The sequence below is a fragment of the Suncus etruscus genome, chromosome 18 (assembly GCF_024139225.1).
Source record: "Suncus etruscus isolate mSunEtr1 chromosome 18, mSunEtr1.pri.cur, whole genome shotgun sequence".
Classification (NCBI taxonomy): domain Eukaryota; kingdom Metazoa; phylum Chordata; class Mammalia; order Eulipotyphla; family Soricidae; genus Suncus; species Suncus etruscus.
In genome coordinates, this window is record NC_064865.1 from 24,102,889 (window position 1) to 24,130,141 (window position 27,253).

General features: G+C 34.6%; 1 protein-coding gene across 1 annotated transcript in view; it reads left to right on the forward strand.

The window, feature by feature from the left end:
* Window positions 1–27,253, forward strand: part of SYNE1 (spectrin repeat containing nuclear envelope protein 1) — a 578,994-nt gene that overhangs the window by 171,149 nt on the left and 380,592 nt on the right. The window contains exons 22-34 of the mRNA XM_049765309.1: window positions 1,040–1,213; window positions 2,872–3,030; window positions 3,308–3,472; window positions 4,995–5,129; window positions 7,927–8,085; window positions 8,484–8,692; window positions 9,192–9,300; window positions 11,111–11,275; window positions 14,283–14,450; window positions 16,009–16,179; window positions 17,407–17,547; window positions 22,062–22,222; window positions 24,164–24,314. Coding sequence (XP_049621266.1) covers window positions 1,040–1,213; window positions 2,872–3,030; window positions 3,308–3,472; window positions 4,995–5,129; window positions 7,927–8,085; window positions 8,484–8,692; window positions 9,192–9,300; window positions 11,111–11,275; window positions 14,283–14,450; window positions 16,009–16,179; window positions 17,407–17,547; window positions 22,062–22,222; window positions 24,164–24,314 — 2,067 coding nt within the window. The remainder of the gene's footprint in view (window positions 1–1,039; window positions 1,214–2,871; window positions 3,031–3,307; window positions 3,473–4,994; window positions 5,130–7,926; window positions 8,086–8,483; window positions 8,693–9,191; window positions 9,301–11,110; window positions 11,276–14,282; window positions 14,451–16,008; window positions 16,180–17,406; window positions 17,548–22,061; window positions 22,223–24,163; window positions 24,315–27,253) is intronic.

Consider the following 27,253-nt stretch of genomic DNA (forward strand, 5'->3'; position numbering starts at 1 on the left):
GGTCAAGTCTAGTGTTTAAGGGAAACCTCAAAGAAAACAAATTCATCTTTATAATTATCCTACTCATTTTTCCTTTTTTTAAAATCACTGCTACTTATAAATTTTCTGTTGCATCTAGAAAAGAGGTACAATGTTCTGATATTTTATCTTAGCAGATTTTACTCAATTTTTTGGAATAAATTTAGCAGAGTCTTATTGAATACAGCATGGTACTTCATTTTGGTGAGTTTATCCTTTAGGCAGAGTCTCCAAGAACAAGAGAAATTTTATAATCCTAGGGAGAGAAAATATTATATACTGACAAGTGCTTTGTAGGCTTTCCTTGTTTTCTAACAGTGTTAATAGTTTGTTGGGAGCAAATATAAGTGAAATGAAGGGGAGGTTAGAACAGGAAGTTCTTGGATTTCAATGTAGCTTGATGAAGATGATACAAGTAGATAAAGGAACAGTAAGTCTTAGAATATGTGACAGATGAAGGCTAGTACTTTTCACTAGAGAGTCAGCTTCTAGAGTAGGCACTTTGAAGAACACTGTGGTCCCTGAAAGAAAGCATTTGATAGGAGTAGGAAGCCTATGGGTAGAGTAATTGAGTAGGGGGAGGCTAAAAGCACAGAAAAACCAGGGAAGGATAAAACAGAGTTTTAGAGTTAAGGTTACTTGAAAATAATTGGAAGTCGTTCATTAGTCCTAATGAAAGCCATGACTCTCCTAAGTTAAATTTTAACTCACTGTATTATACATTTGATATATTATAGTTAATAAAATAGAATTTGATGCTATAGATAGAGAAGCACTGTTCAGTTGAACAAATTAGACAACTGTTCCTGAGAAAACCCACAATCTTTTATTTCACAGATGTAATAGCATTTCTTTGGTGTTAAAACCTAACAGTCCATAGAAAATTATAGCAAATTTCTGGAGCTCTGTAAGTGCTGATAACCACATGACTAAGAAAATGTACCTGAGGATTCAGACTGAGACCCTGAGCCTGAGCTGCTCCCTGGTGGTCCTTGAAATTGTTTTCTTTGTCTTTTCAAAGGTCAAAGAACATTGCACCCCACTCCTTTATGAGTCTCAGCAGCTTTTGACGCCATTGGAGGAACTAGAAAAGCAGATAACTTTCTTCTATGAGTCACTTGGGAAAATCAAAGGAAGTATCCATGTTCTTGAGCACGAGGCCCAATCCAGTGCTCTTTTCAAACAAAAGCATCAGGTAAGAAGAAAGCATCAGAAGAAAGGTGAAGCTACGCAAAAGACTTGCCATGCATTCTTTCTTGGCAGAAAAGCACCATCTCAGAGAAGAGAGCTTTGGGACAAGGATAAAACACAGTGATTAGAGGTCTGAGCACCTGTCTTAAGTAAACCCCAATACAACATGGGGTTGACTTTTCAAGGCCAGATATATATAGCCTTGGATGCTCCCAAGCATAGTCAGGATGACTCTCATGCCCCCCACTCTGCAGGGCTAGACATATCCATCCAGCTCAGTTGGCTGCTTATCTCTGGGAGTGACCCTATATCACCTGAGTACTGCTTGTTCCCCATCCCCAAAACTTTAGGTTTGCTACAGCAGTTCACATAGCCTTCAAGTACAGGAAATAGCACCTAAACAGAAAGTTTTTGTGTAACATGACACTAAATAATCTATAATGACATAAGCACATGATGTGTATACATAATGTGTACTCTATTACTGCTAGAAACTATTGCTATTATATAAAGCCAGAGAGATTGATTCCACTTCAAAATGTTGTTTTAAAGACATCTCATTAAAATCAAAGTGTGTCTGATTTTCCACCATCATGTGATATCTCACCCCCTTAAATTACTCCAAGTTGCCAGCAAATACTTTCCATAATTCACAGAAGGAAGCCAGAGCAATAGTACAGTGGGTTGGATACTTGCCTTGCAACCCACATGATCCTCCAAGCACCACCTGGAATGATCCCTGAGATCAAAGTTAGGAGTAATCTCTGAGTATTGATGGATGTACAAACATCCCCAAATAGAATCTACTGTTGGATCTGTATATATCTTTTTAAGCTAAGTGTAATGTGTATTATTAATACATTTTTTAATTTGACTAAAACCTAGTCCATAGATGAATTTTATTTTCTTTTTTTTTGCCGGGGGGGGGGGTGGGTTTTGGGTTTTGGGTCACACCCAGCAGCACTCAGGGGTTACTCCTGGCTCTATGCTCAGAAATCGCTTGTGGCAGGCTTGGGGGACCATATGGGATGCCGGGATTTGAACCACTGTCCTTCTGCATGTAAGGCAAACTCCTTGCCTCCATGCTATCTCTCTGGCCCCTTATTATTGTTTTTCAAGTAATCTATAAGTCTAAGGTTGGTGATATGCTGATACAAATAAACAACTTGGACTTTCTTTTGGTTATCATTTATCTGAATGTTAACAATATAGGTATGCAAAGCAGAAAATTATCAAAAATACTCATTGTGGCATTGAAATCATTATATGAAAATTGATTTATTTAACAGCTTAAATTTTAACTTGCATGAGAAAAACTAGCTCTCCACAATTTTGTTGTTGTTCATGCTTTTCAAAGAAATTTTGAGCCACACCTGATCATGCTCAGGGCTTACTTCTGACTCTGCATTCAGGAATCACTCCTGGCTCAGGAGACCTTATGGGATAGCAGGTGTCAAACTGGAGTTAGGGTATTGCCAGGCAAATGTACAGTGGTACTAATGATCTAGACCCTGTTCATTGTTTATTAAAAACCCTAAAGTTATATGTTTCACATTGTTTATTATTATTATTATTATTATTATTATTATTATTATTATTATTATTTAATCACCCTCCGAAGCTTTTTAACAATTGTTTTTGAAAATTCCCGGGTTTTCATAGGAACTATTAGCTTGTCAAGAAGCCTGTAAGAAGACTATGACCTCAATAGATAAAGGAAGTCAAAGTGTCCAGAAATTTGTGACCTTGAGCAATGTGTTAAAGCATTTTGACCAAACAAAGCTTCAGAGGCAGATAGCAGAAGTCCATGTTGCTTTTCAGGTAAGTGCCATCTTTGCTATAGTGATGTGATCTAAGAAAAGACAAAGGCAAAGGCCTTGTCCCCACCTCAGGTTATGTTTTGAATCTTGCATACTGGTTTTTGGAAGCTGTTCTAATTCTGATTCTCGTCTTCATGAATATTCAAGCATGGCATTATTCTCATCAGAAGGCAATGCCATCCATCCAAATGTTTATTTCAAGAAATCATACGGAAATGAAATGATGCTTTCAGTGTAAGAATGCTGTCTCACTGTGGTTATTATTTTTTTAAATCAAGGATATGGTCAAGAAAACTGGAGATTGGAAGAAACATGTAGAAACCAACAGTCGTCTGATGAAGAAATTTGAGGAGTCTAGAGCTGAATTGGAAAAGGTGCTGAGGATTGCTCAGGAGGGTTTGAAGGAAAAGGGTGACCCAGAGGAGCTCCTGAAGAAACACACTGTGAGTTTATCTCCCACATGTCACTGAGGAGGACATGAATGTTTGATCCAGGGTATAAAATTTATAAGGATATTACTCTCTAGGGAGGGTATAAAATTAAAAGAACATTACAGTCTAGGGAGGGGAGATAAGAAAGAGAGAGAGAGAGATGTTTTAAGTTTGAGAGCTACAGAAATAATAGCCGAACAAAATTCAAGATCTGCTTTGTGAATGACTTCTAAAGACATTTAAGGAGAAGAAAACATGTCTAATTCATATTTCTACAAGAAATTCTTAGGTAAATAACCAAGATAGTCCTTTTTAGAGAGAGTGTTAACTTAATGCCTAGTTTTGTGCCCATTTTCTAAATCTATCATATAGTCTTGAAGATTCCATGTTGCTGAGTGGGGCAATTCTCCCTGTTTACTACATTAATTGAATCAAATAAACTTTGAGAATGTTCTCAATTTAACTAAAGTTGTGTTGGAATGATGAACTTTTGAGCATATGCATTTGGAATGTATTTTTGAAACACCCTGGCTATTCATCTATTTCATACTCCTAAATGATAATTGCAATGTGTTTATGGAGTAGCTCACTGTACTGTCTAATCACTTCCCATTCATTTCCAACTCCTCTACAATGTGACACTTTTTGTCTTAAATAACAAGTGCTTTTAAGGATCTCTAAATATACAGATATTCTATGTGAAGCTGGAGATGCTGCTATGTGTATGTGTACACATGTGTAAGATTAGGATAGAGAAAAAAGACCCACATATAGGATGGCTTATGCAACACCCATGTATTTTCTCCAAGTTTTGGGGATCAGAGTTTAGATGAGGGCATATGGGGAGGTTCTAGAGAGAAGCTTCTTCCTAAGATGTAGATAACCACCCTCTCACCCACAATTTGGTCTCAAAAAGCAGAAATAGAGAGCATTACCTTATTATAGGAGTTTCTTATGATTCTCTTCTTATAAGATTTCTAGGTTTATCACCCTCATGACCAGTTCTAATAACCTCTCAAAAGTTGCATTAAGGAATATCATCATGTTGAAGAATTAGTTTATGAATTTGGGGAGCAAGGGAAGTACAATTCATTCCCAAATCATTGATGCTTATATTTATACTTGTCTGAATATGGACAAAGCTTGTCCTGAGCCAGCAAGTTCCAGAGTACTTTTCCTACAAGGACATGTAGGACAATGTGGCTTTTACTCTGCTCTCCTGATTTTACCAGTGAGAAACTCAAGTGCTATCATGTTGGAATTGAATTTTCAGGGTCACCTAATGGTCTTGCTGGAAAGGGAAATATTCTGTTTGTATAAAAGTAAAAGGGACTAGTTGAATTTCCTAGGTGATGGCTTCCAACACTTCATTATAGATACTTCAAGTTTGTTCATGAAAAAAATAGATGAGAAAGTTCACAAAAGACAGCTGCTGGCTGAGAGCTTTGTTTAGAGATGGGACCACATCTGTATGTCTGATGCTGCCTTTTCTTCCTGACACTCATAATCACTGCCCTTTCCCTCCCTTCAACAGGAATTTTTCAGTCAGCTGGATCAGAGAGTACTTAATGCTTTTCTGAAAGCTTGTGATGAGCTCACTGACATTCTGCCAGAACAGGAGCAGCAAGGCCTGCAGGAAGCTGTGAGGAAGCTCCATAAGCAATGGAAGGTGAGTCAGCACACAGAGAAACATCATGGGTCATGGTAGATGATGGAGCATAGAGCTGGTCAAGCCAAAGGACTAGAAATGTCGAAATTCATGGGAAGTCAACAGAGATCTTTCTCTCATGTGGGAAAAATATCTGGACTTGAGTAATATTTGAATGAATTTTTTAATTCTTTTTTTCATACATATCAATTGTATCAGTTTTATCATATTACTTGCACACTATTTTTTGTCCTGTTAATTTTTTTTTGTGTCTGGAGAGGGGAGTATGTGAAAAACAAAGACATTTTACTTTCCAACATTTTGTGAATGTTTTTTCTATGAGTAAATTATGTTGAATATACTACTGATATCACAGAAATCCATTTTTATCATTATACTTAGTATTAACTGTATATTTACATATATATTTTTTTCTTTCTCAAGGATTTTATCATTTGGTTGGAGTCATGTTGCTTTTAAATATAAGTCAAAATATTTCTTGGTTAGGTATTCAATAATAAACAAAGCATAATCCTTTCTCACGCAAATCTTAGATCCTACAGAAATAGCCATTTTTTGCATATAGTTTACAGTATAATATACAGGAAAAAATAAAGGGCATATTTTTTTAAAAACTTTGTAGAGGACATTTGGACACTCTTGAAAATGAAAACTCTACAGCTGACTACTGTTGCGCTCCCTAAAAGAAGCTTTATCGAGTGCAGATCCCGAAGCTTTTGGATCTGAAGGCTGAATATCTCAGCACCCACCCCCACGCCAGCAACATTGGTCAAAACAATGAGCCCAAACACAGAAAAACAAAAGAGCTAAAGAAATTCCTTTCTAAATTATATAATTGGAAAAGCCAAGTGTTTCTTTAAAGGATAATAATTCACTTTGGTCAAAACAAAAATTATTCTTATGATAATAAAATAAAGAAGTTTAAAAAAAGAACTACTCTGAAAGGAATCTGAACTATGCCTTAATTTGTAGCACTTTAAAAATAAGATTTTCCTCTTTTTTTTTTTTTTTAATTGGAGCTATGTCCAACAATGTTGAGTGACATCCCCTGGGTCTGTGCTTGGTGCTCATTCCTGGCAGTGCTCAGGAGACCATAACCAGTACTGGGAATCTAACAAGGGTCTGCTTCATGCAAGAAAATAGATCATCAGATTTTTCTTTTCTTTTTTTTTTTTTTTTTTGGCTTTTGGGCCACACCCGGCGATGCTCAGGGGTTACTCCTGGCTGTCTGCTCAGAAATAGCTCCTGGCAGGCACGGGGACCATATGGGACACCGGGATTCGAACCAACCACCTTAGGTCCTGGATCGGCTGCTTGCAAGGCAAACACCGCTGTGCTATCTCTCCGGGCCCATCATCAGATTTTTCTTTGTTAATTATTTTGTTGTTTTCTTTCTCACTGTATAATTTCTATTAATATTATTTTAATAATTATTTTTAGGGCCAGAGTGGTAGCACAGTGGTAGGGCCTTGCATGATCCTGGCTGATCCAGGATGAACATGGATTTGATCCTCGACATTCCATATGGTCCCCTGAGCCAGGAGTGATTTCTGAGTGTAGAACTAGTAGTAATCCCTGAGCACCACTGAATGTGGCCAAAAAGTTTTTTTTTAATATTTATATTTTATTTGTTTAATTTAATTTTTATTTATTTATTTTTGTTTAGATAACATAGTTACAATAGTGTTAAACGTTATGGTACAAAGTTACAGTATCCAACCAGCTTTTAGACATATTTTAAAATTTATAAATGTGGGTCAGAGTGGTGGCACAGCGGTAGGGCATTTGCCTTGCACACAACTGACCAAGGAAGAACAACGGTTCAATCCCCCAGCGTCCCATATGGTCCCCCAAATCAGGAGCGATTTCTGAGCACATAGCCAGGATTAGCCCCTGAGTGTTTCTACAGCCCTACCACATTTTTCTCTTCGGATATCTTTTGTTTTTGTTTTTGGGGCTTTTTGTTTGTTTGTTTGTTTGCTTTGTTTTGTTTTGGTCTTGGTTTTTGGGCCGCATCTGGTGACACTCAGGGGTTACTCCTGGCTATGAGCTCAGAAATCTCTCCTGGCTTGGGGACCATATGGCACCCTGGGGGATCGAACCGCAGTCTGTCCTAAATTAGCAAGTGCAAGGCAAACACCCTACCACTTGTGCCACCACTCCAGCCCTTCTTTTCAGGTATCTTAATATTTTATTTTAAAGGAAACCTTTTAAATGTCATAGTATATCAATTAGCTAAAATTGATTAATTGAACAAAGGTAATGAAGTTTGAACTTATATCAAAAAAGAACATAAAATGGCGGTCATGGATTTTTTTAATTAAAATTTTTTGTGTTTGCTAAATAAATGTCTGTGTCTGTCTTTGATATAATGGGCATAATAGTATTTGCCCTTTCCACATCATAGTGTTGTGGAGGGGATTAGAACATGCTGGGAGAAGGTATGTAACGTTTGTGTATTCTAATTTCAAATTCAAATAGAGCTTTTTTTACTTACTTAAAATCCTCAATGGTCTGATTTGTAGAATAGAAAAATTAATGTGTGCAGGTCAGTTGTAAAATTTTGTAGAGGTTCCTATAAGAAAATTCCTGTCCTACAACAGGCTTGAAGGAGTACCAAAAATCCTGGAATTGCACAAAGAAGAGTTTAAGTTGTGTTTGTGAATCCAATACTTACAACTATGACCCAATCACATGAATACTGAAGGGAATATTTTTGTTTTTTCACCATTTCCATTGAAATTGTCCATAATCAAGAATGTGACTTTTTTTTTTCAAATCCACGTGTGGGCTGTAGGATCTTCAAGGAGAGGCTCCCTATCATTTGCTTCATCTGAAGATTGATGTGGAGAAGAATAAATTCTTAGCTTCCGTCGCAGAATGCAGAGATGAGTTGGATCGGGAGACCAAGATGGTGTCCCAGGAAGGGAGTGAAAAGCTTCTTAAAGAGCACAGGGTATGTGTCCCACATCTATCCTGGTTGTGCAAAAGCCTGTTGGAACTTAAAGGTATAACATAACAGATACTTTGGCTGGGGTCTGAAAACATTGAATCCCTTAGTGACACTAATAAATAAAACAGAAATCTCAGATTTTTTTTATGAGACAATACAAGTCTTTTTTTTTTTTTTTTTTGGATTTTGGGTCACACCCGGCAGTGCTCAGGGGTTATTCCTGGCTCCAGGCTCAGAAATTGCTCCTGGCAAGCACGGGCGACCATATGGGGCGCCGGGATTCGAACCGATGACCTCCTGCATGAAAGGCAAACGCCTTACCTCCATGCTATCTCTCCGGCCCCGAGACAATACAAGTCTTGTATGCATTTTTATAAGAAATTGTTTTGGTTGTTCATCAGATTTTCTTCAGTGACAAAGGCCCTCATCATCTCTGTGAGAAAAGGCTACAGCTAGTGGAAGAACTGTGCCTGAAACTCCCTGTCCGGGATCCAGTCAGGAACACCCCTGAAATTTGTCAGGCAACCCTCAAAGAGCTTCGGGAAGCCATCGGCAGCACCTATACACAGCTAATGAGTGACCCAGACAAGTGGAAGGAGTTTACTAGCAGGTATTCTTGACATTGCTTCCTGACAAGGGGGTCTTGGCAAAACAAGAAATGGCATGTTTCTTCTTAAGCAATAAACAAAAAGCTCAGATTAGATGTTCTCAATCATGCTCTTAGAGAAGAATGTATCATTTAGTTTTTAAAGGTTTTTCAGTCAGGATCAAAGCAATATACAGCTGGTAAGGCATTTGTCTTATACACAGACAACCTGGGTTCAATCCCTGGCACTCCATATGGCCCTTTGAGCACTGCTAGGAGTGACCCTGAACAAAGGGCCAAAACTAAGCACCAAGGGACTGGAGTGATAGCACAAAAGTTATGGCATTTGCTTTGCATGTGGCAAACCTGAGTTCAATCCTTGGCATCCCATATAGTCCCTCAAGCCTGCCAGGAGTGATTTCTATGTACAGAGCCAGGAGTAACAAACAATAAATTGAAAGTGTATTTTAATAATTCTGACAATTTTTCTTCTTTTTCTAAATAAAAATTGGTTTTCTTTCAGAATGTCTGACTTCTCTTCTTGGATATCTGCTAAGGAGACACAATTGAAGGAAATTGAGAGCGAAGCCATTGATACCTCCAAACATGGAGAGGTGAAACGGTCTGTGGAGGTCAGTTCCGATCACCTTTGTTACTGGGAAATTTCCATTTAAAATAAATAATAGCTGAAAACTTCATTTTTCCCTATTCAAAAAGCTATTTCTGAAAATTTTCTTCAATACAATTTTCTTCATGTTCCAAGGGTTTTTCCATAGACTAATTGTTAGTTTTGAGGTCTGGTCAGATTGGAGGGGTGCCACTAATGCATCTTTAACTAATGGAGAAGCCTGAGAGCAAAACCCATGACTGGGTGTGTAACAAAGCAGAGACTTAAGAATTGTCATGGAAAGCAAGAACACTTGCAGGTCTTTATGCAGTGTATTTTCCTGCCCCACAAAAGCCAGTTCACAGAAAAGGAGGTAATTGAGCAAAGTAATCTTTGGATTCTCATTCTGCCTGGATTGAGTCATTCTTTTGGAGCATCAGAACAGCCTGACAACTGCAGCCAGCGACAGCACCCAAAAGCTGACCTCAGTTTGTCTTTTCTAAGTGTAGCCAGTGTAACTCATTCTTACTCCATTTGGCCCTTGGCTCTGCATAAGTAATGATTCTACAAAAATTACTGATCTATCAGTGCTTTGAACCCTTGCAAGTCACAAAGTTGCTCTTAATTAGAATGTATTTCTTTCTATTCCTATTTTCTAAAATGCCATTTTTGACCTAGTAAATCCTATTCAAGGAACAGAGATACTAAGTCCTAGCTAGGTTGCTTGTCTTGCACGCAAATGATCCAAGTTAAATTCCTGGCACTTGAGCACCGAGGGAAGCTTATGTTTTAAAGCTCCTGAGTTTTGAGCCAGGAATAACCCCTGGACATTGCTTATGTGCCGCCCCCCAAAATTAAGCAAATATTCTCTTCTAGAATGGAGATTATCAATAATATTAGGACCAAGTAGAAATATCTGTAGGTGCTACCGGTTGCTATTCCAATACAAACTCTCTCTCTCTCTCTCTCTCTCTCTCTCTCTCTCTCTCACACACACACACACACACACACACACATATGAGCTCACTTCTTTCTTAAACCAATTTAAGGCTCATAACCATTTGTCCTGTAAACCCTCTACAGCAGCCCTCATTCTCCCTGTGGGTATAGAATGAGAGAAAGCCCCAATCTCCACTGCTCTGGCTGAAGTTCTGAAATCTTTTTAGAATTGTCTTTTGCCTAAGTCTTTTCTTTATGGATCATAGCTCTGTTCATATTTATGCATCTTACCATCCAGAGAACTAACTTCTATAAAGCTGACCCAAAAAAAGACATACAGTGAGAGCTCAGGTTGTTAAAATAAATCTTTAGAAATTCATAAAAACTCAGTAATATGTCCGTTAATAAATGAAATTAGCTAACTAAAAAAAGAATTCTTATGTTCTTTATTTTTTGTTTTCAAATGCCATGTTCCCTTCTAGCACATAGAGAATGAGGTAGCATATTAAATTATATGTTAAAATTTTCAATTTTGGTACAGTCTTGTCAGAAGAATCTTGGTTGTGATACAGGGAAAAATCTGTAAATATTTAAGTATCTAATTATGAAGGTGTTTTCATAGAGAGGCTACTGTTTTTTAGACACAAGGTACTGGCATTTAGAAAGCATTTTTTTCTATGGTGCTTATCAACTTTTCTAAAGAAAGTGAACAAAGCTTCAAATAAGCAGGTGCATTTTAGTGAGTCATGTTGGTTTCTCCTCTCTAATGTACAAATCTTTTCAAGTCTAGACTTGCTGGACAACTAGGATCCACAGTTATATATATATATATATATATATATATATATATATATATATATATATATATATATACCTAAATGTTCCTTTTATTCTAGGATATAAGAAATGATGTTACCAAAAAAGGGGAGACACTCAGTTGGTTGAAATCCAGGCTTAAAACCTTGACTGAAGTTTCTTCTGAGAATGAAGCTCAAAGGCAAGGGGATGAGCTGGCAAAAGTCTCTAGTTCCTTCAAGGCTCTCGGTATCTTGTTATCAGAGGTAAGCCCTTTGCCTCCACTCAAACCACCCACTTCTGTGGGTGAAGCCATAGCACACTGGGCCGGGCGCTTGCTAGGTTTAATCCCCAACATCCTATATAGTCCCCCAAGCATTGCCAGGAGTGATTATTTAGTCAGAAGTAACCTTTGAACACCATTGGGTGTACCCCAAAACAAAACAAAACAAAAAAATCTAAGAACCAAAGCATTTAATTCTAGCTGGGGAACCTGTAGAATTCTTGTTCCTCTGCTTATTGTTTATCAAGTCATTTTATAAAGAAACTATAGTTGATATAGGGTAGTTAAGACATTAATATGATGATTACTAAAGAAGCTGAGAAGAATGATTGAATTTTGAGCCTTATTAGATATGTTTAAAGTTTATTATAAATACAAATATTATTAGATCTTGACATTTCTTACCCTCACTCAAAACACTATTTTATTATCAGGTCCTAGGATATAATAGAATTATAAAACATAAGCTTGAAAATCAGTTAGGATTTAATTGTGATACCCCACTTGAGAAGTAATACAGGATGAAAAATACTCACCAGAAATAAATCACAGGGTAAGGATGCTTTTCTTGTATGTCCAAGAACCAAGTTTGATTCTGGCTATGGCCTACCCTGTCCCCAGCATTGCTGACCCAAGCAGCAACCATTGAACCAACCATCTCACTCCATTTGCTGAGTATCACTGTGAGTGTCCTTCCTAATCCCCCTGAGCAGTTTAAGGGAAATCTAATTTCAATTAAAAAAAAGCAGACCAGGTAGGGTCAAGAATTTAACCACAATTTAAGTTTTAAACCATAAATAGTTTATATAAAACAGTATATCTATAATGCAATAAATGTACAATGATTGATAGTAATAATAGAATATTTACTATTTAGCTAGCTGTCATTTAAATCTTTTGTGAAAACTTTGCTTATTTTAGTCTTTTTAGTATACATTTCAATGTTTATATTCTTTGACAAATTATGATGTTTAGTTCTTCATCTGCTTTATTTCCAGTAGGGTCCTATCACCCTAAGTATAGTTTTCAAGTTTAATAAGTTTGTGCCTGAATTTCTAATGTAAAAATGTAAAGTAAAATAGATATGCATTATCATTTCTTAAACTTAATCTGACACTGACTTTGAAAAATGATGAATTTCATAAAACAAAGTTCATAATTCTAAAGACCAAGAAATTTTCGTAGATGTGTTTTATCTAGCATTACATCAATTAGCCTTTAATCATTTTAATCCATGTACCCACTTGAGATGCTGGAGATGAATTTAGCTGAGCTACTTGTGATTTTTGCCCAATATGATAATTGTGATAGTACAGGTTTCTCTGACAAATTAAATGTGAATAAGACTAATCAAATTTTATAAGTTATTTCAATTTTTTGATTACCCATCTCTGATAGTAGTCATCAGTTTGAGTTAGTTGTCATAACTATATTTCCAGTGAAAAATCTCACATTTTATTTATATACTTTGATCAAAAGCAGCATAATGCATAATAAAATATATGCAGGTTACTTTTTTCAAGTCAATAAACAATATATTTTCTATCTATTTAGACAAATACACAAGCAATTAGGCAGACTTGAAAATTAAACATTGTTAGTATACTTAAAATTTTACTAAGGCCACTTACTTTATTTCTCTTTAAGATTTAACCATGAAACTTATATCAGTGATCTACCTCTAACTAAAAAAAAACATTAATTTTTTGTATCCATCTCATTTGACCTTCTGTGTAACTTATAATAGTGTCTTTGCTTGCTACTTAGTCATTGGATAAAGGAAAAAGAGAGAGAAAAGGGAATTAGGAAAAGGTCCTCTGAAATGCTACTCTGTTTATGTAAACTTTTTTAAAGCTAGATTGGCATATTCAGCCCATTCTTTACTTATAATTCATTTACTATTTACTAAATAAATATTTTCTAAGAACACAGTGTTCTTCAGTTGTCCAGTATCAAAAGTGGTGGATAGGCTTCTAATATATAATATATATTATATCTGATATAATATATAATTTTATACTATATAATATATAATGAAGAGTCACAAAAGAGCTGTGGCTTATTGAGAGTTGGAGTGAGTGATTTCCACAGATTCTTATTGCTGTTTGCTTGGCGAACAATATTTTCCTAATTACTTTGGACAAACTCCAAGTAGCAAAGGATAAAAAAAAGATGAAAAGAAGATAATACTGGGAGTCATCTTCCAATATATAGAAAGATGTTTGTAAAAAAACATGAAAATTGGGGCCAGACTGATATCAGCAGTAGGGTATTTGCCTTCCACTTGGCCGACCCTGAAGGACCCGGGTTCAAACCCCAGCATCCCATTTAGTCTCACGAGCCCACCAGGAGAAATTTCTGAGCATAGAGCCAGGAGTATCCCCTGAGTGCTGCCGGGGTGGTCCAAAAACAAATAAACAAATAAACATAAAAATTGTGGTCTTCATGACATTGAAGAAGGGAAACCTTAAACAATAACAGAAAAAAACTAAAACTAAACCAGAGTCAGCAGAAATGAGGAAGAAACGGAAGCTGAACATTTGGAAAAAGAACATGAGAAATGCACTAAGAACAGCCAAATTAGAAATTATACCAGTGTTTCATGTAAAAATACTGGATGTACACTTTTAACAAATATTTTTAATCCTCTAAAATTTTTTGCTTACTTACATAAAGGAAGAAGAAACCAATTCACATTTTTATGATCTTTAATTAGATTTTAGTCATTTTTGAGGGTTCCAGGAGACACACTACACCATGTATTCCACAAATTTATCCTGCCTCTGTTATCAGATAGATGCATTGGGCTTGTGATATGACATGGAGAACTGTGGAAAATAAGGCCTGAAATTTAGTTAGAATTAAATTAGTGTTAAAAATAAATGAAAGGTTAAAAGATTTGTATTATACAAGTTATTGAGACAGACATTATCCTTAATCCTTAAGTATTTCACAATGTATTATTTATCATTGTTTTCATTGAAATCTAGGTTGAAAAGATGTTGAGCAACTTTGGGGATTGTGTCCAGTACAAAGAGATTGTCAAAAGTTCCCTTGAAGATTTAATTTCTGGCTCCAAGGAAGTTCAGGACCAAGCTGAGAAGATCTTGGACACTGAAAACTTATTTGAAGCCCAGCAATTACTGCTCCATCACCAGGTAGAATGGCTCTTAAGTCCAGTGCATTAATACAAGGACAGAACTAGAAAAATAAGTAGTTGATTCACTAGTTAGGGACAGAGTAAAGAGTGGTTCAAGGAGGAACCCAAATGACATGAAAAGACCCAAGCCTTTCTGTTGTCTCTTCTAAATATTTCAGAATATCCTGTAAGGTCAGTTCTCAACTGAATGATTTGATGTAACAAAAAAATTCAAGGAAGATTCTGGAGGGAATCATTATTTTGCTACAAAAACTTAAGTTTGCTAAATTTTCAGAGGTTTCTGCTCATTTTTATTATCGTCTTTCTTTTTTATGTGCAATATTGGGTTCATTTTTACTTGGGAAATTGTTATCATCATGAAGTATCAGACCTTTCAGGAGAATATGCTATTACACAGGATTAAAACTAGAATCATAAATGTTTGGGCTGATATATAATAAATAATTTTAATTAACTTTACTTTTCAATTTTAACATAAGGGACTGTGATTTATCTCAAATAACTTGATGAGCACATTCTAACCATTTTATTGTTTGCTTGCTGACTATTAGAGTTGTGTGTTTTTATATAGTGCTGATATGCAAAAATATAAGTGAAATAAGAAGATATTGTAAAACAGTTGCCTCTTGGCTTTTGAATTTACTTAATAATGGCAAAAGATTAGTTAAGAAAACCAGTAATTTTGTTACATTCTTATTCTCATTGTCAAAATGTAGTTTGGGTTTAAATTTAAGTCATGGAAATGTAAGATTATCAACATTTACATTAACATTTAAAACTCTACATTTCTTAAATAGGTTCTCAGTTAAATTTTCATGATTATTTTGTGGAAATTCCGAAACTGCAGTTAACGTCTGTGACCGTTCTGTTTATAGCAATACATATATGTGAGATAATGCATGTAAAACTATGTATAATAAATACATGTAAAATAATAACATATATTATAACATGATTAAATGATAAATGATTACATATGCATTAAATACACAATTCTTCAATTAAAAGCTTCTCAAACTATCTAATATTATATTGCAGGAACTAAAATATTAATATTTACATTTACAGCATTAATGCTTTTTAATTTAATTTTGCATAATTTTTATAATATTTGATCATTATAAATGTTTTTTAAAGAAAGGTGTTCCTTCATGATTTTAGATACAAAATAGTTCTTTAAGTACCAGAACAAGAGTACAGTAGGTAGGGTTTTCTTTTGTTGGCGGACAAGAGATTGATCCCTGGCATCTGATATAGTCATCCAAGCAAGGGATCATGTCAAATAAATATCTTTGTTAAATTATTTCTGCAGTTTTACCAGAAATACTAAGTGCTATCTAAATTTGCACACAATTGAAACAGAAGCAAAATATTTATAAACAGTATTTCTTTTCTACTCACATAAATTCTCCATTATCATTTTAACTATTCATTCTAACTTCTGCTGCCTGAGATTGTGCCTCTCTGGACCTTTTGCAGAGTGTGGGTGTTTTAAGTCACTACTCAGTGGCTCAGAGACTAACATTTCTCTCCATCTGTTCAATAAATGTTTCCAGCAAACGACAAAGAGGATCTCTGCAAAGAAGAGGGATGTGCAGCAGCAAATTGCACAGGCTCAGCAGGGAGAGAAGGGGCTTGCTGGAGGAGTTCGGGAGGAGCTTCAGCAGCTGGAGAGCACCCTGGATGACATGGAACACAACAGAGAGAAGCAGGAACGCCGCATCCAAGTAGGGGACAGGAAGTAGGGTTGGGATAACTTCTGGTCACAGGTCCAAGGATTGATTCCCACCTTTGATGCTCTCCTGCTAATGGTTAACACATTGTTTCTTTCTATCATTTTATCAAACTAATGACTACAAATGTGGTTGCTTAAAAAGAGAATTTAAGGCCCTAACATACTCACAGAGCAGTGAACCCTAATGAAACTAGAATTTAAATGTATCTGGCCTGAATTCAGAAGTTTGCATTGGATATTTTCACTTCCCCAAACCATCAAGTGCCCACATCTCTATGGTTTATTGTGATCTTAATACATTATCCCAAAATAAAAATAAAAAAGAGAAAGAAAGAGAAAAGAAAAAGAGAAAGGAAAATGGAAGAAAAAGAAAAAGAAACCCTGAGTTTTTGCAAAATGTGTTGCCTTTTCTCTTTACCACTTTTCTCATTTTCTTTCCCTCTTTATTTTTTTAATAATGATTTTTATTTTGACCAAAGTGTATTACATATCTATCACAGTAATACTTTAGGTACATATTGACATTGAATCAGGGGAATTCCCATCATCAAAGTTGTCCTCCCTCCACCCCTGTTCCCAGCATGATTCCATATTCCCCTCCCAGACCCTCCCCTGGGCTTTTAGTATAAGTGTTCCCCTCTGTGTCTAGCTTGTTGTAGATTGGGTATCGATTCTGTTGTCGTTGGATTGGGTTTGGTATTAAAATCCAATCATTTTCATTACTACTTAGTGGTCATACAACTGTTTGGTCTTGGTGCTCTCCATTGTTTCTCCCTCAAATTGAAAGGCAGAATAAGTTGGTTCAAGTTATGTGGTTCTGTCTGAGGAAAAGAAAAAAATAAAATGGGTGTAAAAATTAAACAAGCAAAAAATGGGTGGAGTACTTCTAGAGGCTATAAATATTAATTTGGGAGAAGAAAGGTAAAAAGGAAGAGAAACACATTCCTTTGCTCCTCATATACTTTAAAAGTAATATTTTTTAGAGTCATAGGACTTTGCAGCTTGAAGAAAATTCATTCCTAGTATATGCATCCCCTTTTGTGGATGCATTTAGACTTAATACATTAGTAATTTTTTATAGATGACATTAGAATAATCTTTATTCAATGTGTCAAAGCTGAAAACTGAGCTATATGGAAGCCAACAGCCCCAAAAATGTAATGTTTGTGACAACCTTTAATAATTGATAATAAGCATTGCTTTTTTTCCCCAAATGTAGGTTACATTAAGAAAATGGGAACGTTTTGAAACCAATAAAGAAACTGTGGTCAGGTACCTATTTCAAACAGGCTCCAGCCATGAGCGCTTCTTGAGTTTTAGCAGTTTGGAAAGCTTATCTTCAGAATTGGAACAGACAAAGGTATATCAATCAGAATATAAAGGTCCCCTTGGACTCACTGTTCAGTGAAAAAAATCATATCTACTCTGTTATCAGCAATAATGTAATCACTACTTATTTTTTTTTACTACTCTAACACTGTTCTAACATTACTGTTTTTTACTGTTATGACATACTGTTATTCTGTGGAATAGTCATAAATAATATTTAAACATTAAAAGATAAAGAAAATGTTTTATTCATGTGATAAAGTGGCACATTGGAAAAATTGATCTAAAGGTATTAATTGGGGGTATTTTATTTATTTTATTGAATCTTGAAGGACAGATAAAAGGTATCAAAACAGAATTAGTAGCAAAATTCGAACGTTCTTATAAGAGATTGTGGCATGATATATAAGAGACTTGATATGAGTAATTTACATTAAAAGGCAGGAGAAAAAGAATGTTCAGTTACAAAGGAAAGTTAGACCCTATCATGAAGTCTTTTTAAGACCTAAGTATACACTCACTAGGCAATATTGAGTCCATAACTTTAAAAGGAAAAAGTCATGATTAGAGCTGCTTTGGGAAGATGACTTTTTAAGCAGATTATAATTATGACAAGTTGGAATCATGGCACTCAATTAGGAAATTGCAGCGTATGTGAACCAATATAGGAATTACTTAGAATTGTGGAAATCACCGTGTGACATCAAAAAACAGAGAATGAAGTAAAAGATAAAGTTCTGTGCCTAACAGAGACAATAAGGGAACTTTAGAACTTTAAAAAGTGACTATACATGAGAAAATAGAACCTATTCAGATATGGATGTACTGAGTTTGAGGTTCTAGGGAGACCTACCAAAAAATGGTGTTTATTATGTGTTCAACTCTATAAGCTCAACCAGAAAATGGGTATTTAGAGCAAAATATCAACTTATACAAAACACTTCAAGAAGCTGTATGAACCTTCTGTATGAATTCCTAACACATGTGTTTTGAGTTTATAGAGAGATTTAATTTATGTAGAACAGGTCTTTAGCAAATAAATCTTTGAGTTCCAATTGTCATGCTGTTAAACAGCTTCTCTGTCACTCGTACTGCTAATTTTGATTATTTCTTCCCTTGTTTACTTTCTGATGATTCGAAGCTTTATAGGGCCACAGAATCTTTCAATTTTGATGACTTTTTATCAACCATTTAAATAAATTTTTACTGAAGATTTTATCTATTAAAATATTATTATATATTTTAATATTATATAATTAATGTATTATTTTAAATATTTATTTATTTAATATTTATTTTAATAAATTCAGATCTTATGTTAAAGATTTTATGTGTTCCACAGAGGTTATTTTTATGGTTTCTAACATTTTACAGTTCCATATCACTAAATCATAAGTAAGTTTCTTATTCTGTAGATTAAAGGTTTTATTTTTTAGTTTTACCATAAAATTCTCCTTGAAATATGGAGAATAAATTTTATTCATTAATATTGATATAGTAATGTGAGCCAGTAATACGAATATACCTTATTCTAATCACTTTATTTTGTCATCTCTAATTGGCTAACAATCTTAAGAAATTGGAACTATGAATTATTTAATCATGGAACTATAAGGTATAGAATCATTATGAAATTGTCCAAGATCATGAAGTGGTGAATCTGGGATTTAAACCCAATGGTCTGAGCCTAGAGCTCACACCCTGAGTTCCTCCTGAGAATACCCAGCCACTGGACTATTTGTTTATGTACAAGAACTTGTTACCTTGACCATCTGCTCTGCTTCTCCTTCACTTACTTGGTTTAAGAGCTTTCATTCCAGTTGGATCCTTGAGTGAGTTTTGCTAAAGGATCTGCATGCATTCTGTCAGTATGTTGTAGAATGTTCATAGCATCCCTGTACTTAAACTTTGTGACCAAGCTTTGCTGATGAGAGGAAGAAATTTAGAGCTAAAGAGTTCAGCATTTATCACTTTCCTACTGAAGGACAGATTGTGGTTTCAATTCCAAAACAGTGCTAGACTCCTTTTCTTCCACTGTATCCTTCTGAATGACCCTCATAAGTCTTTCTTTGAGTTAGAAGCAAAATTGTAATTGAGTGTTCCATTTTTCTTTAAATTATGATAAATATCATATTGGGGCTTTTTGATGAGCATTGTTCTTTTCCATAAAAGTTTCTTTGTGTGAATGTTTATACACATCTTTAAATGTGACTCTACTTCTTCCATGTTTTCCCCCTCTGGGTTCTGGGGAACATGGAAATAGGGGGCACTTTATTTTATACTTCTGATTTTATTCATAGAACTCTGAAAGATTGTGCTGTGATTCATCCTTCTGTGATTCAGTCATTGTAATTCCAATGACTATGGGTTCACATAGAGTGTAGTTACAAATTTTAAAGATTGAACAGGATGCTGTGACATTAGCAAATATCATATTTATAGATAGTTTTCTGTGTCAAAAGGAAGTTGTAATTTTTTGTTATGGCAGGTTGCAGAGTACATCTCTAATATAGTGTCAATATTTGAAATTAGAAGAGTAAATTTTTCAAATGGAGACATAAATGTGTTAATTCTATCTTATGTGGAATTATTTTAAACATTTATATACTGTTTCTGGGTAATATTCTTCAGGAATAGTGGCCATTAGTAGTCTTGAGTTTTTAAAATAAATTACATATTTCTATATTTGTATTTAGCTGAGGGATGCTAAGATCAAATTTTAATTTTCTGTAAGATCTAAAACATCAAGCTTGATTTCACTCAGAATTTTAAGTTTGCCTTTTCTTTTGAAATACCTGGCATACTTATCTAACAAAATAGAAATAACAGATGAAATTTACTAATGCATCAAAAAGGTTTTTGTTAGTTTTAGGTCACCCCTGTAGTGCTCAGTAATTACTTCTAGGGGGATTATCTTTCATGCTGGAGATTAAACTAAGGCTATCTACACAGAATACAAGTTCCTTCATTTGTATACTATATCTTCAGTCATAACTTATTTTTATTTTTGTTGTTACAAATTTTAATTGCATTTTATTGAAACTAATGTGGCTTACAAAGTCCTTTATAGTTCAGTTTCAGACATGCAATGAATTAGGACCTATCCTATCACCAGTGTTCACCTCCTTCCACCAATATTCCCCAAGTGCACCCCATACCACATACCTACCTACCAGAATGCTAGTATAACATTGTAAGCTTAGATTATTAGAGTTTGGGTCTTTTGATTTCATTGTTGTTTATTTTGGCTTAGCTATTTAGTTCGTTCCATAAACTACTTTTAAACTGAAAGACCAGCTTATGAATACTACATTTTGTCCTGTGTGTGTGAACCATAAATATGAAAATGAGTACCTGCCTGAGTGGTAGGTACTTACAAATGAAATCATTACTAAAATACAATCTCCATACAAAAAAAGATATTACTATTTACATTCAGTGGAAACATGTAAAAAGTGATTTGCCCAAGACAAATAACTAAGTAATTTACAAGGCCAGCAGTGATTCAAAACTTACCTATTTTCAACTTTATAGTATCTGTATATAAATTAAGGTTTAAAACGATTAAGAGTATATGTGACTTTAATTAACAAAATATAGTAAAATACTTGTATTTGTTAGTTTAGAAATCTATTGTCTCCACTGTTGAAAGTTTAATTTCTGCCAATCATTGCCAAATCTATAAACTAATTTGTATGTGAATAATTCAACCTTTATTATGTGGCTCAAAATTATAACAATATAAACCAACTCCAGAAAGCAATGGAAATACAGTTTTAGGAGGATTTCTATATAGCTCTGAGGGTAGACATATTGTTGTATATGTCAAATAAAAATAATTTAGCAAAATATCTACTTCTATCTTTTATAAAGAGAAATTTATAAGGAAGAGTAATTTATATTCAGGCTTAAATAATAAGGTGCATGCTTGCATACAGTTGACTGTTTTCCTCCCTCGCACCACCTGGTTTTCAGAGCATTGCAGTATCCATGGGCACCACTACTGAGATGGCCCAGGTAATCTTTAGCACCACAGGGCTTAAAAAGCACAGCATCAGGGGCCGGAGAGGTGGTGCTAGAGGTAAGGCATCTGCCTTGCAAGCGCTAGCCTAGGACAGACCACTGTTCGATCCCAGGAGTCCCATATGGTCCCCCAAGCCAGAGGCGAATTCTGAGTGCATAGCCAGGAGTAACCCCTAATCGTCAAGTCAAACTGGTGTGGCCCCCCCAAAAAACAAAACAAACAAAAAGCACAACATCCTTGAGTTGTAGCATTGAAGTTCACATTCAGTTGACCAAAATTTACCAGGAAGAGCTCTCAGTCTCTTGAGCACTATTTGAGATGTCCTTCCTCCCCATTATTTTAAAGCGAATCAAATTCATTTTATCACAGAGTATTAGATGCCTATACAGTATTGGCTTGACAATTCTCAGTATAGACTTCACCTCCAGAATTTTGTGGTAAATCCTGCAGAACATGCAAATTATTTGAAGGTAGACAGTAATGATGTAAGATTTCCATCTAACAATTACATCTTTCCATAGGAATTTTCTAAAAGAACAGAAGCTATTGCCGTGCAGGCTGAGAATCTTGTGAAGGAAGCTACTGAGATACCACTTGGTGCCAAGAATAAGCAGTTACTTCAGCAGCAAGCCAAGTCAATCAAAGAGCAAGTAAAAAAACTAGAAGACACACTTGAAGAAGAGTATGTGCTTGACAAGCCCTAAACTTTCTTCTCTGATATAGTTTCAAACCATCTTGTATATTGTCTTCAACACATTCTTTACAAATCTCAAAGTGTCTGTGGTGTATTTCAGCATGTTTTGAGGAAGCAAATCACAGTTCAAAAAAAAAGTATCACCAATATAAAAACCAACATCTATCACAGATTAGAAATATAGACAGAATATGGGCCTGGCCTCTTAAACTGACCTGCTTGTAAGAAAGCCAAATCTATTGAATTTTGTGGCCTTTTTACATTGGAGAGGGAAATAATTCATGTTTAAATTATATATATTTTTACTTCTTAGTTCTTTTGTCATTAGTTAGAGTAAAAGAGAAATATTTTGATTATATAGGTCAAAGGCTTGAATGCATATGGCAGAGAGTAGGTGGCTTCAATTCCCAAAACTCACAAGGATTATTTACGAAGTCTCAATATTCAGATTGTTACAGATTGATATGATGCTATGTCCAGAAATTATTCAAAAATTTATTTTCAAAATTTAATACTTGTTTATCTGAAAGGTTGGTCTCTAGTAGCTCATTCTGTGCTAAATAAATATCAAAACTTTTGTATGGATTAAGAATATGAGAATATACATATGGCTATATATACATATATAGCCAATGTTCTTCAAAATAATAGGAGTGGAAATTTCTACCTTAATGAAAATTTTGTGGCAAACAACAATGCACATTTTTTTCTTAAGCTATAGGATATCATTTGCAAGGAATTTTAAAATGTGTAATTTGTTTTTAATAGTACTATACCTTGAAGTTAACATTGTATCCATGCCTAAACTTTGGGATTTCTTAAACTAGTTACTTAAAGAAAATTATGACTTGAGACTTTTAAAAATTTATATTCAAATTATCTGTCAGATTATGAAAAAGTAAAATCGAATTTATGAGAGGAATCTGCTTTTATTATAACTATCCACTCGAATACTTAGTTTATTTGAATAATTGTAATATAATACAACATGCATCAACTCTCCTAATGGAAACATTAAGCATACATGAAAGTGAAATATTAATGAATATGACCATCAGTGATGCCATTGTATTTTTCTTGATGTTTTAAAGTGCCTTCTGGTAAACACAGAAATTCATTTACTTCTTTTTTTAACCCAAGGACTTACCAATTTAATAATACGCTGTTATTTTCTTTGTCTTTTTCTAAACTGAAAGCCATAATCACATGGTTATATACACATAGTTAAAAAAAGCAAAAAATCAGGAGTTGACATCTTGTTCCCAAGGCTTATAATAAATAAAGCCAGAGCTGTCTTAAGCATGTAGGGTGTGCCTATGAAAGAACCGATAAAAGTCTTTTTGAGGGAAGACCAGAAAGACCAAAGATAGGGCTAAGAATAGTTGAAGTTAGTCTAGTTATAACTTTCAGGCCAGGTTCTGTTGAAAGCCTGAGATTTCAAACACATGTTTACCCAGTTCAGAATGACATATTTGATCAAGATCTGAGTATAAAGCATTGTTGTAATACCTCTCTCCACCGAGCAAGAGGAACATGTCTGTAAAATTAGGGCAAGCCAAAATTGTGAGAACTGCAATCAGTGTGGGTAATTTACCAAAATAAGACCTGGGAACTACCCCTCAACGACAGAGTTATAGTTAAGCCCACCTAGATTGAAATACCATTAGAACTAGCAATATTTTTGTAAGTGCAGTTTCATTTGTGTTATAGTTCCAGTTCTGCCTTGTTAAATGTTTGCTTTCAGAGAAAAACTTGAGGCCTGAAAAATTGAGCAGATCCAACATGGGGTTTCCTTCTAGTCATCTAGTTTCAACTGCAAAATGGTTGCAAGTATCTTCACTAACTTGTTCCCTGGTCACTTAAAGGAAAATGTATGATTGTTCTGTATTCAAAGTTTACATTTTATTTACTGCATTTGGTTAATTTTAGTATTAAAACCATGGAAATGGTGAAAAGCCAATGGGATCATTTTGACAATAATTTTGAGATCTTGTCCACCTGGATAACTGAGAAAGAAAAAGAACTCAATGCCTTGGAAGCTTTGCCATCTGCTTTGGACATGCAAATCAACCAAATCAAGGTGACCTGCTCACACATCACACTTCTAATCATGCCTATATTTTAAGAAATTCTTTCTTACATTTCATCAAATACTATTTGGAACAAGTTTAAATCTTGCTATATGTAAAAAAAATTAAAATTAAATTAATACTAAGTGTTGAGCTAAAGGGTCTTGACTCAGTTTCTACTCACCAGAGGGAATTTTGTATGAATATTATCTGGCTTACAAATTCAAAATCATGTTGTTTTCAATGTCATTAAAATGCTTTTATGATTACAATTTTCCTTCCCTTGATTCTGAATTACATCTTTTGGTGTGCTCTGTTGATTTCATTCATTCATCATCTACAGCTTTTAATAAGAATTATTCCAAGGGAGCAGAGTGGTAGTAGAGTGGTTAGGGCACTCACCTTGTATGTGATCAACACTGGTTCAATCCCTGGCTCATCCCACATGGTCCCCTGAACACAGTCAGGAGTGATTCCTGACTACAGAGCCAGAAGAAACCCCTGAGCATCATAAGGGGCCTAAACACAAAACTAAAACATTATTCCAAATGTATAGTTCAAGTATTCATGCTATTTTCCATCAGGACCACAGGTAGACATTTGATATATTGCTTTCTCTATGTAGAGCAGTTAGTTCCTTTTTCATGAACATAGAGGCATGGGTTGAGATGGTGAGTTCTTCCATTTCTAAAATTATCATAAACTCTCGTTGTCTACTTGACTTAACACTTAAGAAAAATGAACCGGAAGTGATCATTTCTGAGTACTTATTTCTCTTTCATACAATATCACACATTTCTAAAATTTGGCCAATTTTAAAACATACCCAAGCTCAAAGGGAAGTTGGGGAGGGGAATGGAATAAACCTGCCATTTTATTTCATTAAATATCATAAAATAAATAAGGTGAAAGAACATTGCACATTATGACTCAGAACAAGCAATTATCATGTGTTCGTAGGAGGACACAGTGTTGCGTAGTTAAGATTTCATGCTGTGCAGATTATCTTTGCTTATTACACCTCTTTTGCAATCCAGTGTTATGTGGTGTGTGATATCAATGCCAAGCCACTAGGTAATATTCATTAACTATTTCTATCTTTAAAATAGTCAGAGTCATTTAATTATTTTCACTCATAAATTTGATGGTAAATAACATACACAAATATTTTCATCTCAAAAATCTCCTCTTTCAAATAGTTTTGCTACTTTATAATTCCTTTATCCATTATAAGGTCTGTAACTTATTCTTTATAGAATTGTTACTTAAAATATTCTATTTCAGGATTTTTAAGTACATGAATGATTAAATATCTTTGATTTGTTACTTTAAATTAAAAATAGCCATAGAATTTATTTTTAAAATATTGAAGCATTCCATTATGGATTCAATGAGACATTTTCAAGCTAATCTAAAAAATTTCTATTTATTTTGGCCCCATAGTATTTAATGTTCAGGGCTTATTTCTAGCTCTGTATTTAAGTATTGCTCCTGGAAGGGCTCTGAGGACTATATATGTATTACAGATGATAAATCTAGCTGTATGCAAGACAAGCATCTTACCTGATGTACTATCTCTCCAGCCCCAATGTAAAAATATCTAAAATAATTATAGAATCAGGAAAAATCTCTGTGTTAGACATAGGAAAAGAGGAAGGAACACAGTGTGGAATTTCACATGATAAGTTTGTTGAATTTTAAATTCAAAATTGTTGGAAATATTAAAACATGTTAGTGCTTGACATAGATTTCCACATAATTCAAGGTTATAAGTGATGAAACATTTACATTATTCTGAGACTACATTAAGCCCATTTTATTTATTTACTTATTTATTTTCTTTTTGGGCCACAGCTAGGGGTTACTCCTGGCTATGTTCTTAGAAATTGCTCCTGGCTTGGGGAACCACATGGGACACTATGGATCAAACCAAGATCTGTCCTAGGTTAGCACATGCAAGGCAAACACCTTACCGATTGCGCCAACATTCTGGCCCCTTAAGCCCATTTTAGTGCTTTCATTGCTTTAAAATTTAATTCTATTCCTCACTGAAATTTTGTAACTGGTAAGAACACAAAGTGTATTTATCTTTCAGTTTGATATTTTGCCAGCTTCCAACATTAAACCAGCTGATGTTATTTATATTTATGAATTTATTGGTAATGTTTATTACCCTAAGAACTTTGCTCTTAGTCTTGAAAAAAACTATTTCACTGATACACTCTATTAGTGTAGATTAATTATTGGCATATTGAATTCATTCAATACGTATTTGTTGGATTTGGGAGTAACTTTCCTAATGACTACAAAAATTAAGAAAAATAGTACTAACACAAAACCAAAAATACCTATCAAACAAACCGCTATAGTTAGACATGTGGAAAATCAAAATTTAAAAAGCAACACTTGGAGCTAACTGACATAAGTTATTTCTTATTATCCAACTAGACTTATGATTATAATTAAATTAGAAATTAAATAAATAATAAATTAAACTAAATCATAAATTACTTATAAGTATAATGTCTCAACTAGAAAGAAGTTTCATCTCTCAGTACTTCCTTTTGCTGCAAAATATTTGAAATTAAAACATTTTTGAATATTATCCTGCACTGTAATGGAATGATTTGCCTCTTTCTTTCCTGGAATTTATTTCTTTGCTACATCCTAAATAAGCATTTAATCATGAAAATACCAACCACCATCATACCACTCACACACATTTATTAATCCATTACACAATCACACACATACAACACAGGCTCACATACAGAATACTAGAGGCCTGCAATACATTTCTGTCTTGGCTATTTTGGGAAATACCTCTGATGAGGTGATAGCAGGCTGGCTCTTTGCTGAGAGTAAACTCTCAAGCTCCTGAACAAAGTGGTTTAGAATGAAGCAGGGACCAGCCAAGATTCTTCCCTAGAAAACTCTTAGAAAAGCAATG